Below are 19,304 nucleotides of genomic sequence, written 5' to 3' on the forward strand. Positions count from 1 at the left end.
AACATGATCGCGATGTGCCGGCGGTGCAGGGAAGCATCGCGCAGGGAGGGGGCTCCTTGCGTGCTTCCCTGAGACCCCCGCAGCAACGCGATGTGATCGCGTTGCTCCGGGGGTCTCCTACCTTCCTCCTTGCAGCAAGTCCCGGATCCAAGATGGCCACGGATCCGGGTCCTGCAGGGTGGGAGGTGGCTTACCAAGTGCCTGGTCAGAGCAGGCACTTGGTAACGCTGCAGCGCTGTTTGACAGATCGGTGATCTGTCAGAGTGCTGTGTAAACTGGCAGATCACCGATCTGTATTGTCCCCCCCCCCCCCCCCCCCCGGGACTAAGTAAAAAAGTTAAAAAAAAATTTTACAAGTGTGTAAAAAAAAAAAAAAAATCCTAAATAATGAAAAAAATATATATATTATTCCCATAAATACATTTCTTTATCTAAATAAAAAAAAACAAAACAATAAAAGTACACATATTTAGTATCGCCGCGTCCGTAACGACCCGACCTATAAAACTGGCCCACTAGTTAACCCCTTCAGTAAACACCGTAAGAGAAAAAAAAAAAAAAAACGAGGCAAAAAACAACGCTTTATTATCATACCGCCAAACAAAAAGTGGAATAACACGCGATCAAAAAGACGGATATAAATAACCATGGTACCGTTGAAAGCGTCATCTTGTCCCGCAAAAAACGAGCCGCCATACAGCAACATCAGCAAAAAAATAAAAAAGTTATAGTCCTCAGAATAAAGCGATGGAAAAATAATTATTTTTTCTATAAAATAGTTTTTATCGTATAAAAGCGCCAAAACATTAAAAAAAATGCTATAAATGAGGTGTCGCTGTAATCGTACTGACCCGAAGAATAAAACTGCTTTATCAATTTTACCTAACGCAGAACGGTATAAACGCCTCCCCCAAAAGAAATTCATGAATAGCTGGTTTTTGCTAATTCTGCCTCACAAAAATCGGAATAAAAAGCGATCAAAAAATGTCACGTGCCCGAAAGTGTTACCAATAAAAACGTCAACTCGTCCCGCAAAAAACAAGACCTCACATGACTCTGTGGACTCAAATATGGAAAAATTATAGCTCTCAAAATATTTTTTGCAATAAAAAGCGTCTTTCAGTGAGTGATGGCTGCCAATCATAAAAATCCGCTAAAAAACCCGCTATAAAAGTAAATCAAACCCCACTTCATTACCCCCTTAGTTAGGGAAAAATAAAAAAAATTTAAAAAATGTATTTATTTCCATTTTCCCTTTAGGGTTAGGGCTAGGGTTAGGGTTAGGGCTAGGGTTAGGGTTAAGGTTAGGGCTAGGGTTAGGGTTAAGGTTAGGGTTAGGGTTAGGGCTAGGGTTAGGGCTAGGGTTAGGACTAGGGCTAGGGTTAGGGCTAGGGTTAGGGCTAGGGTTAGTGCTAGGGTTATGGTTAGGGCTAGGGTTAAGGCTACAGTTAGGGTAAAGGCTACAGTTAGGGTTAAGGCTACAGTTAGGGTTAAGGCTACAGTTAGGCTTAAGGCTACAGTTAGGGTTAAGGCTACAGTTAGGGTTGGGGCTAAAGTTAGGGTTAGGGTTTGGATTACATTTGCGGTTGGGAATAGGGTTGGGATTAGGGTTAGGGGTGTGTCTGGGTTAGAGGTGTGGTTAGGGTTACCGTTGGAATTAGGGTTAGGGGTGTGTTTGGATTAGGGTTTCAGTTATAATTGGGGGGTTTCCACTGTTTAGACACATCAGGGGCTCTCCAAACGCGACATGACGTCCGATCTCAATTCCAGCCTATTCTGCGTTGAAAAAGTAAAACAGTGCTCCTTCCCTTCCGAGCTCTCCCGTGTGCCCAAACAGGAGTTTACCCCAACATATGGGGTATCAGCGTACTCAGGACAAATTGGACAACAACTTTTGGGGTCCAATTTCTCCTGTTATCCTTGGGAAAATACAAAACTGTGGGCTAAAAAATAAGTTTTGTGGGAAAAAAAAGATTTTTTAATTTTCTCGGCTCTGCATTATAAACTGTAGTGAAACACTTGGGGGCTCAAAGTTCTCACAACACATCTAGATAAGTTCGTGGGGGGGTCTAGTTTCCAATATGGGGTCACATGTGGGGGGTTTCTACTGTTTAGGTACATTAGGGGCTCTGCAAACGCAATGTGACGCCTGCAGACCATTCCATCTAAGTCTGCATTCCAAATAGAGCTCCTTTCCTTCCGAGCCCTCCCATGCGCCCAAACAGTGGTTCCCCCCACATATGGGGTATCAGCGCACTCAGGACAAATTGGACAACAAATTTTGGGGTCCAATTTCTCCTGTTACCCTCGAGAAAATACAAAACTGGGGGCTAAAAAATAATTTTGGGGGGAATTTTTTTTTTATTTTCACAGCTCTGCGTTAGAAACTGTAGTGAAACACTTGTGGGCTCAAAGTTCTCACAACACATCTAGATAAGTTCCTTTGGGGGTCTAGTTTCCAAAATGGGGTCATTTGTGGGGGGTTTCTACTGTTTAGGTACATTAGGGGCTCTGCAAACGCAATGTGACGCCTGCAGACCAGTCCATCTAAGTCTGTATTTCAAATGGCGCTCCTTCCCTTCCGAGCCTTCCCATGCGCCCAAACGGTGGTTCCCCCCCCACATATGGGGTATCAGCGCACTCAGGACAAATTGCACAACAAATTTTGGGGTCCAATTTCTCCTGTTACCCTTGGGAAAATACAAAACTGGGGGCTAAAAAATAATATTTGTGGGAAAAAATTTTTGTTTTATTTTTACGGCTCTGCATTATAAACTTCTGTGAAGCTCTTGGTGGGTCAAAGTGCTCACCACACATCTAGATAAGTTCCTGAGGGGGTCTACTTTCCAAAATGGTGTCACTTGTGGGGGGTTTCAATATTTAGGCACATCAGTGGCTCTCCAAACGCAACATGGCGTCTCATCTCAATTCCTGTGAATTTTGCATTGAAAAGTCAAACGGCGCTCCTTCCCTTCCGAGCTCTCCCATGCGCCTAAACAGTGGTTTACCCCCACATATGGGGTATCAGCGTACTCAGGACAAATTGTACAACAACTTTTTGGTTCCAATTTCTTCTCTTACCATTGGAAAAATAAAAAATCGGGGGCGAAAAGATCAATTTTTTTTCACAAAAATTATTTTTTATTTTTACGGTTCTGCATTATAAACTTCTGTGAAGCACTTGGTGGGTCAAAGTGCTCACCACACCTCTAGATAAGTTCCTTAGGGGGTCTACTTTCCAAAATGATGTCACTTGTGGGGGGTTTCAATGTTTAGGCACATCAGTGGCTCTCCAAACGCAACATGGTGTCCCATCTCAATTCCAGTCAATTTTGCATTAAAAAGTCAAATGGCGCTCCTTCGCTTCCAAGCTCTGTCATGCGCCCAAACAGTGGTTTACCTCCACTTATGGGGTATCGGCGTACTCAGGACAAATTGTACAACAAGGTTTGGGGTCCATTTTCTCCTGTAACTCTTGGCAAAATAAAACAAATTGGAGCTGAAGTAAATTTTTTGTGAAAAAAAGTTAAATGTTAATTTTTATTTAAACGTTCCAAAAATTCCTGTGAAACACCTGAAGGGTTAATAAACTTCTTGAATGTGGTTTTGAGAACCTTGAGGGGTGCAGCTTTTAGAATGGTGTCACACTTGGGTATTTTCTATCATATAGACCCCTCAAAATTACTTCAAATGAGATGTGGTCCCTAAAATAAAATGGTGTTGTAAAAATGAGAAATTGCTGGTCAACTTTTAACCCTTATAACTCCCTAACAAAAAAAAAATTTGGTTCCAATATTGTGCTGATGTAAAGTAGACATGTGGGAAATGTTACTTATTAAGTATTTTGTGTGACATACCGTATCTCTGATTTAATTGCATAAAAATTCAAAGTTGGAAAATTGCAAAATTTTCAAAATTTTCGCCATGTTTCCGTTTTTTTCACAAATAAACGCAGGTAATATCAAAGAAATTTTACCACTATCATGAAGTACAATATGTCACGAGAAAACAATGTCAGAATCACCGGGATCCGTTGAAGCGTTCCAGAGTTATAACCTCATAAAGGGACAGTGGTCAGAATTGTAAAAATTGGCCCGGTCCATAACGTGCAAACCACCGTTGGGGGTAAAGGGGTTAAACTTTGCAAAAAAAGTGCACTTTTTAGGAATGGTTGATAGTGCAGATCTGGGGGTAATCTGCAACTCCTGAGGGAAAAAAAACACTTTTTGCAAATAGCTTTTGCTCCAGAGTAAAGCCATCATAACAGCGACAAGGTGTACCCAAATCGGGATAGTCCTAACCGCTAGTATTAAAACTTTAACATGTGTCAAAAATGACCTCAATGCAAATGAGGGCCAAGCAGGAACGAGGTCTAACTGTGGACACCCAGCAATGAGAAGCTAAATAACGTAATGTCTAGCTTAAAGAAAGTGTGCACTGAGTGTGAAAACCTAAGGCAAAATGAACGGGAGTAGAAGTATCTTAGGTTTTGTCTGTTTAAGAGCCAGTGTGAACATGCTCTTACACGTTGAATGTATACCAACGTGTACTCCAAGTCATTTCTCTCCGTTGGGTTAATGCAGAATGCAGCAGACTCCTGCATGCAAATCGAGACCGAAGATCGGCAGCTTATAAATTATAAGTGACCATACCCTTAAAAATAATCTGTCAGGAGGCTTTAACAATTATACCTGGCGTTATGGCTGTATCGTTCCCAATACAACAATACAATAAAAATGAGACCACTCTTGTAGTAACGCTCAATAAAAATGAGACCACTCTTGTAGTAATGCGCCATAAAAATGAGACCACTCTTGTAGTAACGTTCAATAAAATTGAGACCACTCTTGTAGTAATGCTCAATAAAATTGAGACCACTCTTGTAGTAACGCTCAATAAAAATGAGACCACTCTTGTAGTAGCGCTCAATAAAAGTGAGACCACTCTTGTAGTAACGCTCAATAAAAATGAGACCACTCTTGTAGTAGCACTCAATAAAAATGAGACCACTCTTGTAGTAATGCTCAATAAAATTGAGACCACTCTTGTAGTAACACTCAATAAAAATGAGACCACTCTTGTAGTAGCGCTCACTAAAAATGAGACCACTCTTGTAGTAATGCTCAATAAAATTGAGACCACTCTTGTAGTAGCGCTCAATAAAAATGAGACCACTCTTGTAGTAACGCTCAATAAAAATGAGACCACTCTTGTAGTAGTGCTCAATAAAAATGAGACCACTCTTGTAGTAATGCTCAATAAAATTGAGACCACTCTTGTAGTAACACTCAATAAAAATGAGACCACTCTTGTAGTAGCGCTCACTAAAAATGAGACCACTCTTGTAGTAATGCTCAATAAAATTGAGACCACTCTTGTAGTAACGCTCAATAAAATTGAGACCACTCTTGTAGTAAGACTCAATAAAAATGAGACCACTCTTGTAGCAGCGCTCAATAAAAAGGAGACGACTCTTGAAGTAGTGCTCAATAAAAAGGAGACCACTCTTGTAGTAACGCTCAATAAAAATGAGACCACTCTTGTAGTAGCGCTCACTAAAAATGAGACCACTCTTGTAGTAATGCTCAATAACATTGAGACCACTCTTGTAGTAACGCTCAATAAAAATGAGACCACTCTTGTAGTAATGCTCAATAAAAATGAGACCACTCTTGTAGTAACGATCAATAAAAAGGAGACAACTCTTGTAGTAGCGATCAATAAAATTGAGACCACTCGTGTAGTAATGCTCAATAAAAATGAGACCACTCTTGTAGTAAAGCTCAATAAATATGAGACCATTCTTGTAGTAACGCTCAATAAAAATGAGACCATTCTTGTAGTAACGCTCACTAAAAATGAGACCACTCTTGTAGTAGCACTCAATAAAATTGAGACCACCCTTGTAGTAACGCTCAATGAAATTGAGACCACTCTTGTAGTAATGCTCAATAAAATTGAGACCATTCTTGTAGTAACAATCAATAAAAAGGAGACCACTCTTGTAGAAGCGCTCAATAAAATTGAGACCACTCTTGTAGTAACGTTGCAACTACTTGTATGGCGGTGTAAGTGCATGTAGCTTCAGTACACAATTTCTCAGCACAGGTGCATCGCATTACTGGGACCAATCACCGAGTCAAAGTGGTCAGTTTTTACTCTTGTTTTATTCTCATTTCCCCCCTGAGTTTTCCTTTAGTTTTTTCAAAATCCACCATACAGTTCCAGAGATTTGGGCCTTTTTATTTAGTGTTTATTTACATGGTCTTCACTAAGAGGGCGGTCCTAACGATATTCTGTAGGGGTGTCTTTAGGTTTATCTGCATAACTACCTTGTGATCCACGCCTCTTGAAAAACATCATAACAATTAGAACTAACTAAAAGGCCTAAATCTCTGGAACTTTGTAGCAGATTTTGAAAAAATCAAAAAATGTAATACTCAAAGGAGCAGCGGGAATAAAATAAAAACAAAACCTGGTCACTCTTGACCTCATGCCAGATCCCCTGTAAGCCATATGTTATAAATCTAGATCATGTAATTTTGATGTGAAGCCAGGGGATGGAACATGAATCTGATCTAGTGCAAACATGTGTCCTACCTTCCACTGGAGTTCCGACACTGCCTCCAAGTCCAAGTATAGCCAGATTTTTCTTCCGTGGCTGGATCATCATGGCCAACTCTTTTCCACGTTCCCAGTGTGGGATTTTGACAGGCTCTAGTGACACATTCTGTAACTTGTCGTCTTGCAGGGCATTATACATGTACTTAATTGCATTTTTGAGATTATCAGAGCCACTGACTCTGTTCCCAATGGTGTCAACAAAGAGTGCCAACCTCTCGTAGGATCTGTTCTGGGCACTGCCATAGACGGCAAGGTCGATAATGGATTTAGCGATATCTCTATAGTTGGCAACCTCCTTTTTTATCTGTTTTAACTTTCTTGGGCTGACCTTTTGTTGATTGCCGATCTCTACACATATATACAGAATATAGAGCATAAGCCCACTAGTCAATACAGAAGGCTTCATCCTACCGCTTCCAATGACGGAGCCCCTAGGGGAGAAGAAAAGTAGAATTGGCTAAATTAGTCTCCGAAAAAATAATGAAGTAATTACATTACTACACTGAATTATAGGAGGTTTCCAGCTGTAAAAAAACATTCTGGTAGCTGCTTATAGTAGTTCACATACAAACTTTTAACCCCGTCCAACCTTGGATAATTTTTCTTTTTCTTTTTTTTTTTTCCTCCCCTTCTTCCAAGAGCCATAACTTTTTTTTTTGTGCAACACAACCATGTAAAGGCTTTGTTGGATGAGCTGTAGTTTTGGATGACACCATTTATCTTAACATATCATGTACTGAAAAACGCAATTAAATTTCCAAGTGGAGGTGAAGTTGTGGGGAAAAAAAAAACACAGTTCCGTTATTGTTTTTTCGGTTCAGAAATTTGAAAAAAATAAATAAATAATTTGTTTTTGCCGCCATTGAGACTAGCAACTACAGTATTTTATTTTTCCTTTGTGGAGCTTGTTTCTTGCCTGGTGAGGTGGTGTTTTTATTGATTCCATTTTGGGATACGTAAAACATTTTGAAAGACTTTTATTGCTTTTTTTTTGTAACCAGTGATAGAAAAACGGGTAATTTTTTTGCTTAATATTCTTTATCATACAGGTTAAATAATTTTATATTGTGATATAACATTTTTTTTTATTTTTTTACATTTAATTGGGAAAAAAAGATGTTTAATTTTTTTTCAGTTAATCTTATTAATAATATTTATTTTAAACCAGAAAAGTATAGTATTGCAGTAAGTAGACACAATGGTGATCCAGATAGCACAAAGCTGGCAGCTATATGGAAAAGGCCATCACCAAATCTACGTGCCACCCTTAAAGGTCTCTGTCAGTGATTGGTTGATTGCATGAATTAAAGGGGCTGATAGCAACAGCTTCTGCTATTAATGGTCGGTGCTGGCCGTAAATATGACCACCATATACCATGTGTGGAGCGAGTTCAGCCCCTGAAACCACTCAAAGCTCCCGACATGGATTTTGGGGAGGGGTGAAAATCCCCACCGACACAGTGCCAATGATCATATGGTCTGAGTTTACAACTCTGTAGCCATTAGGCTACTTTCACACTAGCGATAACTGCAATCCGTCACAATGCGTCGTTTTGCAGAAAAAACGCAAAAGTGCTTGCAGGATGCGTTTTTTCCCCATAGACTTGTATTGACGACGCATTGCGACGGATTGCCACACATCGTATCTTTCGTGCGACGGATGCGTCGTGCTTTGGCGGACCGTCGGGAGCAAAGAACGGTACATGTAACGTTTTTTGCTCCTGACGGACCGCTTTTTATTTTAATAATTTTGACCATCATTGAAAGCTATGAAACTTTACAAATCACCTTATTAAGGGATTTGCCATCATTCCTGTAAAAAATAAAATGGCATGTACCGTAAGTGGCTTCCAAACGCCTGCTTTTCCTCGTCTATTTGCCTAGTTTTGGCTGCATGGATATCAGAATGTTCTCACTTGGAGTACAGATGCTGGCAGTGACCCTAATAAAGTGATTTGTAAAGGTTCATAACTTTCCATGCTGGACAAAATGATTACAAAAAAATGAAAGGCTTTATGATTATAAATTAAAAGTAAATACTGCCTGTAAATTGTCTAACATAGTAACATAGTAACATAGTTAGTAAGGCCGAAAAAAGACATTTGTCCATCCAGTTCAGCCTATATTCCATCATAATAAATCCCCAGATCTACGTCCTTCTACAGAACCTAATTGTATGATACAATATTGTTCTGCTCCAGGAAGACATCCAGGCCTCTCTTGAACCCCCCGACTGAGTTCGCCATCACCACCTCCTCAGGCAAGCAATTCCAGATTCTCACTGCCCTAACAGTAAAGAATCCTCTTCTATGTTGGTGGAAAAACCTTCTCTCCTCCAGACGCAAAGAATGCCCCCTTGTGCCCGTCACCTTCCTTGGTATAAACAGATCCTCAGCGAGATATTTGTATTGTCCCCTTATATACTTATACATGGTTATTAGATCGCCCCTCAGTCGTCTTTTTTCTAGACTAAATAATCCTAATTTCGCTAATCTATCTGGGTATTGTAGTTCTCCCATCCCCTTTATTAATTTTGTTGCCCTCCTTTGTACTCTCTCTAGTTCCATTATATCCTTCCTGAGCACCGATGCCCAAAACTGGACACAGTACTCCATGTGCGGTCTAACTAGGGATTTGTACAGAGGCAGTATAATGCTCTCATCATGTGTATCCAGACCTCTTTTAATGCACCCCATGATCCTGTTTGCCTTGGCAGCTGCTGCCTGGCACTGGCTGCTCCAGGTAAGTTTATCATTAACTAGGATCCCCAAGTCCTTCTCCCTGTCAGATTTACCCAGTGGTTTCCCATTCAGTGTGTAATGGTGACATTGATTCCTTCTTCCCATGTGTATAACCTTACATTTATCATTGTTAAACCTCATCTGCCACCTTTCAGCCCAAGTTTCCAACTTATCCAGATCCATCTGTAGCAGAATACTATCTTCTCTTGTATTAACTGCTTTACATAGTTTTGTATCATCTGCAAATATTGATATTTTACTGTGTAAACCTTCTACCAGATCATTAATGAATATGTTGAAGAGAACAGGTCCCAATACCGACCCCTGCGGTACCCCACTGGTCACAGCGACCCAGTTAGAGACTATACCATTTATAACCACCCTCTGCTTTCTATCACTAAGCCAGTTACTAACCCATTTACACACATTTTCCCCCAGTCTACTGTATGACTGCAAAGATGTTCACGAGTGCCTCCAGCTTAAACCATAAAGCGAGAACCTCTGTATTGTGTAAAAGATGCTAAAATCAAGCTTGATTCCTGCTGTCTATTACATATACTGTATGTTCCACCCACATGTTCAGCACACAACAGTTTATTCTTCTATCCCTGAGTGACTCCTTCCTTATGAGGTTATTGCCTTATGGTCTGAGAGTAAAATCATGAAAGGAGACATCAACACACAAACACACCCAGAGCCCCGTTTCACTGGTCACTATGTTGGCAGCGCTCCATCTTGACCCGTGTGTCCCTCACACAGTAATCACGACACTGCCCTAAATAAGTAAAATCTAGCCTCATCCCTCCAGGTAGGAAATAACACAGCGGCTGAATATACAAGACAATAAATCAAACCTTCTTTTAGATTCCTCATTCAAGAAGAACTTCTCATATTAATAATATAACTATATTCAGACGTAAATAGAACTTTGCATTTCATCTCTGGGAAACAAGTTTATTCCTGACACCTTGGCTGCGACTGAAGACAAGATTCTGTGTTATAAAGAAATTCTTCACATCATTTTCTCCATAAGTCAACATTATGCATGGAAGACAGTATGAAATCTGTATGTTCAGCAACAGAGCCGACTATTCTTACTGCTGCAATTCAACTCTATGTCTGAATTTTCTAAAATTATGTGTGGATGCGAAATCTAAGAAAATGTTGACATTAGCAATTTTTAAGGCATTTTTCTCTCCCTGTAAAGGTGGGGAAGATGTTGAACACCCTCTCTGAAGACTTTTTATGTATTGTGTGACCTGTATTTTATTGTGTCTGCTATCCTCATGTAGGCTGCAGTTTTCTTGTGTTCAGGGTTGACAGGGTTAACTGTAAGGCCAGCCTGTTTGGAGAAGTGTAAGTGGGCACTAGGAGCTTAGTTCCTGTTTTTATAGCCAATTCACGTTCCGCTTCAGAGATGGAAGATGCTCTCAGCAGTGACAGCTGTATGGAAACAGAGCAGACTTACAGAAGTTCAAGTTCGGGCTCTTTTCCATTTGCGAGAAACACGTCCGTGTCTCCCATGTGAAAACCAAGCTCTGGCGCCGGCACGTGGGAGCGGAACGTGCGGCTCCATGTGTTGCTATGCGGCTGCACGCTCCGCTCTGGAGTGCCGGCGCCACAGCTCGGTTTCTACATGCGAGACACGGACGTGTTCCTCGCAAATGGAAAAAAGCCCTTCAAGTAAGAGTGGGGGCAGTTCTTCAGTAGCAGGCAAGTTGGGTTCATAGTGAAAGACACTTTTAAGCACAAATTTTAGCGTTTGCCAGACCTGGAGGTATTAATAAAGGAATATTGGATCAACCAGGCTGGGACAAATCCCTACGGTATAGAAGTCGAAAGAGCTCCCTAATATAGTCCACATAGTGTAGTACTGGGTGCAGTGGGCCCAGCAAAATACATCTATCTGGCCCTGTGCTGGCAAGATGTAGGTCCTTAGCTTACCCTGTTGTTCTTCAGCAATGTTCTTCACAAGTTAAGTGCCGCTGTCCGTAACCAAAATGTTTGTACCTCTGTAATGTAATGCAGATGACGAATTCAAGTGTTTTACCTACTACCTGTTGTAGTTCTAAGATCAAGTAGGCAAGAGTTTATTTTATTAATAAGGTGTAGCTCATTTTTCATGACAACAAAAGGCCACGACTTGCTCCATAATATGGCCGCGTGCAGTCTGGGAGTGATAGCAATTGAGGCAATCACATGTGCACACGCTCAGTGACCCCGGTGTTTAAGATTCACGAATTACACTTCAGCCAGGGGGAACCCTGACAACCCTAGTGAAATAAAAGTGACTGGTAAGAGAGAATTCTGCTGAACGAAGGTTCCTTGATATTTGTATGCCCAGCTTAACCTCTTACCATATAATTTAATAAAAACAGGAACAAAATGCCAAGAGCCATGAAATGGTGAAAAAATAGCAATTCTTCCATTGTTTTTTGAGGTTTCTGTTTTTATGGCATTCAATGTATGAAAACAATGACCTGTCAATATGATTCTTCAGCTCAATATGATAACGTCGATACCAAACTTGTAAAAGATTTTTATATATTTTATTAGTGAAAACCAACAAGTATAACTCTGTAAAAAAAAGTTTGTTTTGTGTGGCTATTTTCTGAGAGCTGTACCTTTTTTTGGCAATGAACATGTATGAGGGCCTGTTTGGCGACAAGATATTTTTATTAATATCATTTTGGGGCACATAAGATAAGTATACAAAACAGGTGAGTACTGCATAGCTTTTCTTTTACCCTATTACAGTTTTTGCTATTTTTTTTTTTTTTTTAATTTTTCTTTATCCTGGGCCACTTTTGGAATTTTTTTCTGAAATCCTGTTGCAGCTAAATTTTATTGGAAATTTAGGATACGTTCAAATTACGTTTTTTTTCCAATGGTGAAAAACAATACATTTTGTAAGCGCTATATGAAATGCTGGGATTTTTTTTTGTTTGGCCCAAAGTATTTTTGTGACTGGCTTAGTATTTCTTGTAGCGTTTTGTTAATGTTTTTGTTGGGTGTTTTCTGTTAACTTTTTTTTAAAATCCGTTAAGCAATAAATAAAATGCTAGCATTCTCTTTAAGGAAAATCGCTTACATGAACCTCATGGATTTTTTTTTCGCCATCTCATTAATTTCTTTTGTAAATCATGGAGTGGCTTCGCAGCTGGAAATGAATTAGGCTACTTTCACATTAGCGTCGTACGACGCACGTCGCAATGCGTCGTTTTGGAGAAAAAACACATCCTGCAAAATTGCTTGTAGGATGCGTTTTTTCTCCATAGACTAACATTAGCGACACATTGCGATGCTTTGCCACACATCGCAATCGTCGTGCGACGGTTGCGTCGTGTTGTGGTGGACCATCGGCACCAAAAAACATTGCATGTAACGTTTTTTGGTGCGTTGTGCCTGCCATTTCCGACCACGCATGCGTGGCCGGAACTCCGCCCCCTCCTCCCCGCAGCTCAGAATGGGACAGCGGATGCGTTGGAAAAATGCATCTGCTGCCCCCGTTGTGCGGCGCTTCCACAGTATGCGTCGGTACGTCGGCCCGACGCACTGCGACGGCCCAAGTACCACGCTATTGTGAAAGTAGCCTTAGGAACGGTCAGGTCACTTGGTTTATCACTTGGAAACCTGAAGTGGTAAAAAAAAACCTCAAATCTCTGAATATATGAACAGCAAGTTGTTTAACAATAAAATGAATAGTCTTTTAAACTTTTTCTGAGCGCTTTTTCTGATTATTTACAGAACGGAACCCACTCATAAGACGTCTAAAAAAAAATCTGCGGATGCAGGACAAGGATGTCAATGCTTAGTATCAGTTCTGTAACACCATTTCTAGAAATTCTATTCCATTTCTACACCATTTCTAGAAATATAAAATGTTTAGCTATGTTATTCAGGGATCACACACACTTCCCTACCACCGGCCGAGTATCTGTCGTCTACATCTATAACCAGGAAACTCATTCTTTGTAAGTAAATTCAGTGGAAAGATAATCTGCTGATCCGCACATATTCTCCCTGTTAGATATTAATCAGACTATTAATCAGACTTAGTGAACGAAAACAACTGAACCAGATAGACAAACTGTAACAGGATGGTAACGAATGGCTGAAGTATTTAATCAGTCAGTTGGATACAAAACGCCTGCCACATCAGCAGAGACTGGAAAACTGAAATAGCAAATGGTCTGGGTTGCATTACTCCGCCATCTATGATGTTGTACCGTGAAGATGGTCAAACACTCTGTAAGGTCGGGTTGACATCCGCGTTCGGGGATTTCATTTGTCTTTTCCGTTCCAGGATCAGACAAACAGAATTCAAGTTTGAAATAGATCAGATTTTCTTTCCGACAAAAGGAAAATGAACCCAGACGGACTCGGTACTAATCAACGCAGCAGTTCTTGCTGTTGTTTGCATCAGTTGGGCAACAGAATCGTTTTGAACATGAATTCCGTTTGTTGGGTTCTAAAACAAAACAGACAAAAGGTTTGTGTGAACCCAGCTGCATTCCCACAGCCAAGAGACATGGATTGATTTTTTTTTCCTAGGGGTTATAATAGTTGCTTCCGTTTTTATTCTATTCTAGATTTTTTTTCTCACTAAATAGATGTGCTTCTTTCCAAGTAAACAAACGGACCCCTGGAAAGTTGCCTTTTAAGGAAGAATCAGATGGCCGTAAAACTTGGACGGGGATCGCAATGTAATCCTTGGACTGGCCGGCGGCACTCCTGACCCGATCATGTCACCTGCCTAGATATACATGCTACAATGGTTGGGTCAGGAAAGCTGCCAGCCAGTCCGAGCTTTGCAATGCGATCCCTGTCGGAGTTATATGGCCAATTGACTCTCTTCTCTTATTCCAATTCATAACAGATGCGAATCGGAAGCATTCTGGAGTTTTATGTATCCCTGCTAATTTGTATGGCTGCGTCTGATCCACACACATGGAACAGAAAAGGATATACTCTTAGTTTCACGGATCTCGCTCTCGGATCATTGATTTTTATAGATGTGTGAATGGATGCTTTCAACTCTATTGGTCAATCTGGTGTCCGATGACAGCACATGGGCATTTTACAAGGATGTATGGGTCCACATCAAGCTCAACCGATAGTCCTATTATGTTGATAAAAAAAAGCCAAAAACCCAATGCAGTAGATGCGAAGTGCCCCATGTTAAGAGAAAAAAGACTATTCGACTCTAAATATCAAATCAGAATAAATCTCTGGATCAATGTCCTAAATCCAGAAATCTAGTATCCATAAAGCCTTCTGTGAACTTGCTTAGTGAATAAACATCACATGGCAAAGAGGTCCATAGTCCAACTGCTCTTACAATAAGGAATTCGGAGTCTCATGTTGCCGCTCTTACAATGAAGAATCACCGTCTGTGATTATCAATTATTAAAATTTGAAGTCATTGTGCATTTAAATCAGGCAGTCATAGCACAAAAACAGTAAATCAATAACATTTACCAAATGTTTATGTCAGCATCATTTACGAATGTCCTTTCATTTTGTTAAGATACTAGAAGGCTTAAATGTTTAACAGCAGGGTTTTTTTGTACAACAAAATTTAAAAAACCCTGTTTTTTAGGCTCCACTTTACTTCTGAAGAGACTTTGAGGGGCCTATAAGTCAGTAAGTGTCAGTTTAGAGTTCAGATTTTGCAGAAAAGGTTTGCAGGTACCATGTCACATTCGTAGACTCTTTGAGTTGCCATAACAGCAAACATCCCACCCTCCACCCCCCCCCCAAAAAATGACCTCATTTTACAAAACCTGCATGGAATTAATCTAGCGGTGCAGTGAGCATTTTGACTTTGCAGGTGTTTCACAGAATTTTACACCATTAGGCCATGAAGATGTTGGTTTAGCTCTAGATTTTTCAGTTTTTTAAGGTGCAATTTGAGAAAATGGGCCCCACAATTTGTTACACAACTTCTCTTGGAATTAGTAGTACCCCATTATCCAGTCAAAATCTACTTTTTGGGTGCATGGTAGGTCTAGGAAAGGAAATAATGTTTTTTGACTTTCAAATTCTTATTCTAACTGTTAGGGCAGTGAGAATCTGGAATTGCTTGCCTGAGGAGGTGGTGATCGCGAACTCAGTCAAGGGGTTCAAGAGAGGCCTGGATGTCTTCCTGGAGCAGAACAATATTGTATCATACAATTATTAGGTTCTGTAGAAGGACGTAGATCTGGGGATTTATTATGATGGAATATAGGCTGAACTGGATGGACAAATGTCTTTTTTCGGCCTTACTATGTTACTATGTTACTATGTAAAGTTCAGATTTTATGTAATAGTTTGCAGGTGCCTTGTGCAAACACCCTCTAAAAACACGGTAGCCTCAAAAGTGACCTTATTTTGGAAATTACACCCCTATGGGAATTCATCTACAGGTATAAAAACTATTTTGACACCGCAAGTGCTTTCTAGTAATAGAAATATTTCAATGCGTAAAATTGCATATATGACATTGTAGTGCCCAATACACTGTAGTGCCCAATACATTGCAGTTCCCAAAATATTGTGTCTAGCTTGTGCTTCTGGACACATACACTCTGTAAATTGTTACGGGTGTTCACCCTGCTACAGCAATGCCAAACACGTGGACGCTAACTGTAGTTTGAGCAGGAACTAAGAAGAGAATTTGGCTTCGCAAGCACGGATATTTTTTGGATGTCATGTCGCTTTTCCAGAGCTACCAATAAAATGGAAACCCCTTATTTTCTATTAACATATGATAGATTGGAGTGGGGGCTTTTTTGCAGGATGAGTTGACATTTTTTATGATACCATTTTTCTTTACATATGTCTTTTTTATCAAGTTTTATTTCACCTTTTGTACAGACTTCAACAGAATAGCCATGTATTGCAGCGTATTATCCTTGTCAGTTTTACACTGAAGGGGTTAAAGAGGGCGAGCACTCCCCCACACAATCAGCTAGATGCAGTGGTTCCTATTGATCACTCCTGGCATAGCTATGAAGCCCATGCATCATCTACGCCATTTGCTTTCACAATATAGGACGTACCGCTACCTCCAATATCAGGGAGGGGTTGAACTGTGTCTTGAAGAATTAAAGTTTGACTCTTTCTCAATTCTCAACAAATTACACAATTTATATGAGCAAAGATTTTCAACTTCAAACTTGAAAATCTTTGCTGATATAAATTGTGTAATTTGTTGAGAATTATAGGTGCACGTGCTCAACCCTCGCTTCATTCATTGCCTGGGACTGCCAGAGAAAGCCAAGTACAGAGCTCGGCTATTTCCATCAGTCCAATTAACAACAAACAGAGCGAAAGCCAAGGATGCATAGCTCAACCAGGGCTGTGGAGTCGGAGTCGTGGAGTCAGAGTTAGTTTTGGTTGGAGTCGGAGTCGGTAGAAATGTACCGACTCCAGCTTTAAAGAAAATGTATTAATATTTCATAATTGAACTTTCATATGAATTTTATAAATTTTACTCAAATATATATGTTCTATCAAACTATGAACAACAGTGATAAGCAGTTCTGCTGGAGATAGAGACATTTCTTACTTCTTGTGTGTCACTGTTCTCCACTGCCCTTATCTAATCTTATACTTGGTTAACCTCATGCTGCCGCATCCCCCCTACTTACAATGTATGAAACTGAAAGTGAAAATGTGTTGCAAATTCTCAGTAGTAAAGCTCCTCCTCTAGACTAGATGTTTGGTGTGTGTCTTCCAAGCATCTCACAGCTGCTACTCAGAAGAGGAAGACTGTAAGAAGTATTATCCTTTCAACAAACTTTGCATCAGTTAACTGTGAGTACATGAGGAATAACAGTATTACTGACCACTATATCAGTTGTACGACCTGGCAATAATTTTGTACATTTGTTTTTAGGAAAAACAATTGTCATTTGGATTGTGAATGCAGAATTAAAAACCTGAGAATGTCAAAGAAGCGTCACATTAAATCAGCTGTATTTGAACATTTCACCATCACTCAAGATAGAAAACATTATGTCTGTCACTGTATGACAAATGATCCAGATGAAAACAAATGCTGTGAAGCCAAGATCAGTGCATATTCAGGCAAAGATGAAAATGCTCCTACCAGAGCTTCTAATCTAAAGAGACATTTACAGCGCTTTCATCCAGAAGTACTGAAAGCAGTGGATGAGAAAGACTGCATCCAAACCAATGAACCAGTGCCCAGTTCTTCCAGCCAAACAAAGGAGCAGAGAACTTTGCAGCCATCAGTTGCAAGATATTTTGTCAGTGACAAATTTACTGTGACAATGACAGTAGATATTTAAAAAAAAACAGATCATAGAGCTTGTTGTAAAGGATAGTGTGCCTATTTCATTATTTTCACGACCAGCTTTTATGTGTCTGAATGGGGAAATGGCCCGCAAGCTTGGTGTTTCTCGGGAGAGAGAGAGTATTAGAAAATTAGTAATCGAAGAAGCTTTTAAACAAAAGGAAGAACTTAAAAAAACTCTCAAGGGACGCTTTCTGGTTCTTAAAATGGATGCCTGCACGGGTCACAGAGTGAACTATTTTGCCATCAATGTCCGATTTGTTTGTGACAAAAATGAAATAGTTACCAAGACCTTGGCAGAAAAAAAAGATACCAAAGCTCATCACACCAGTGAGTTTCTCCAGGTCTTGGTGGAAAAGGTTCTGCAAGACTATGAACTTAATAAAGAGCAAGTTTTTTCTGTCGTAACTGACAATGCTTCAAATATGATAAGTACTATTAAGCTAATGAATGAGAGTAATGATGGTGACCAGCAGCCAGAAGAACATTCAGGGTCGAAAGACACAGAAATGTTTGAAATAGAGGAACACAGTATTGTAACTGAGGAGCAAACTGAAGTTGCTTCAGGTGAACAGCAACATGATAGTTTAGATGATCTTGTTGAAACTGTGTCAATACGTTCTTTCATTCATCACATGCGCTGTGTTATGCATACGCTACAGCTGGCTATAAGAGACAGTCTGCAAGAAGGACATGCTGCTACACTGATTGGCAAGGTGAGAAAATTGGCTACTGTTGCCAGAACCCCTAAAGTTGACTCAATTTTGAAGAGATGTGCTGGAAAAGGGGCAATTATTGATCAAGCCACACGATGGGGCAGTACTTACTTAATGATTCAGCGCTTGGTTGAACTGAAAACCTTTCTTGTAGACATGGCTAACCATCAACTGACGCTAAATGAAAGTCAGTGGAATCAGGTGACTGAGCTGGAAAAATTGCTAGAGCACCCATTTACAGTGACTAAAAAATTACAAGCAGAGGACTTAACTCCAGGTATTTTCTTAAAGGAGTGGAAGAACCTGATGTTTCGCCTGTCCCAAAGAGGAGGGTTAATTGCAAGTGGCATTGCTACATCAATGAAACGGAGAGAGGAGCTACTATTACAAAATAACATTCTTTTGGCAGCTGTTTATGTAGACCCAATGCATCGGATTCTTCTAGATGATCAACAGCTAACTAAAGGAAAAGAAGCTCTGTTTGAAATAGCAGTAAGAATGATAGGGTTGCAGAACAGTCAGGAGGAACAAGAAGAATTTGGTCGTCCTGCCACATCTTCACCCTCATCAACTGATGAAGAATTTAATTTAAAAAAATATTTGGATCACAAGGACCGTGCAAAGCGTTCCCGCATAGAAGAATCATCCCCATCAAAGAACACAGCCAGTACATTTCAGCAGAATTTTTCATGTGCACTAAAAGAAATTGAGAAATTTGACCGTTCATCAAAAAATAACAGTGCAACAAGCGATTCCTCTGTATCTAGACATTGTCAGAGATGTTGCCCATGTGGTTACTGCTTTGCCACCAACCCAAGTTAGTGTAGAGAGGTTGTTCTCTGCTCTCAAAATAATTAGATCAGATTTCAGGGCATCCATGAAGGAGGATCTGACAGAGGCAATACTTTTTCTGAGGAC

General features: G+C 40.1%; 1 protein-coding gene across 3 annotated transcripts in view; it reads right to left on the bottom strand.

Annotated features, from left to right (window-relative positions):
- Nucleotides 1–19,304, bottom strand: part of CPQ (carboxypeptidase Q) — a 649,160-nt gene that overhangs the window by 591,359 nt on the left and 38,497 nt on the right. For 2 of the 3 annotated variants that reach the window (XM_069731668.1, XM_069731670.1), the window contains exon 2: nt 6,601–7,055. In XM_069731668.1, coding sequence (XP_069587769.1) covers nt 6,601–7,030 — 430 coding nt within the window. In that variant the 5' untranslated portion in view covers nt 7,031–7,055. Of the gene's footprint in view, nt 1–6,600; nt 7,056–13,594; nt 13,788–19,304 lie in introns of those variants that run through there. The other variant, XM_069731669.1, reaches the window with a different exon arrangement.

Source organism: Ranitomeya imitator, chromosome 6 (assembly GCF_032444005.1).
Source record: "Ranitomeya imitator isolate aRanImi1 chromosome 6, aRanImi1.pri, whole genome shotgun sequence".
Classification (NCBI taxonomy): Eukaryota; Metazoa; Chordata; class Amphibia; order Anura; family Dendrobatidae; genus Ranitomeya; species Ranitomeya imitator.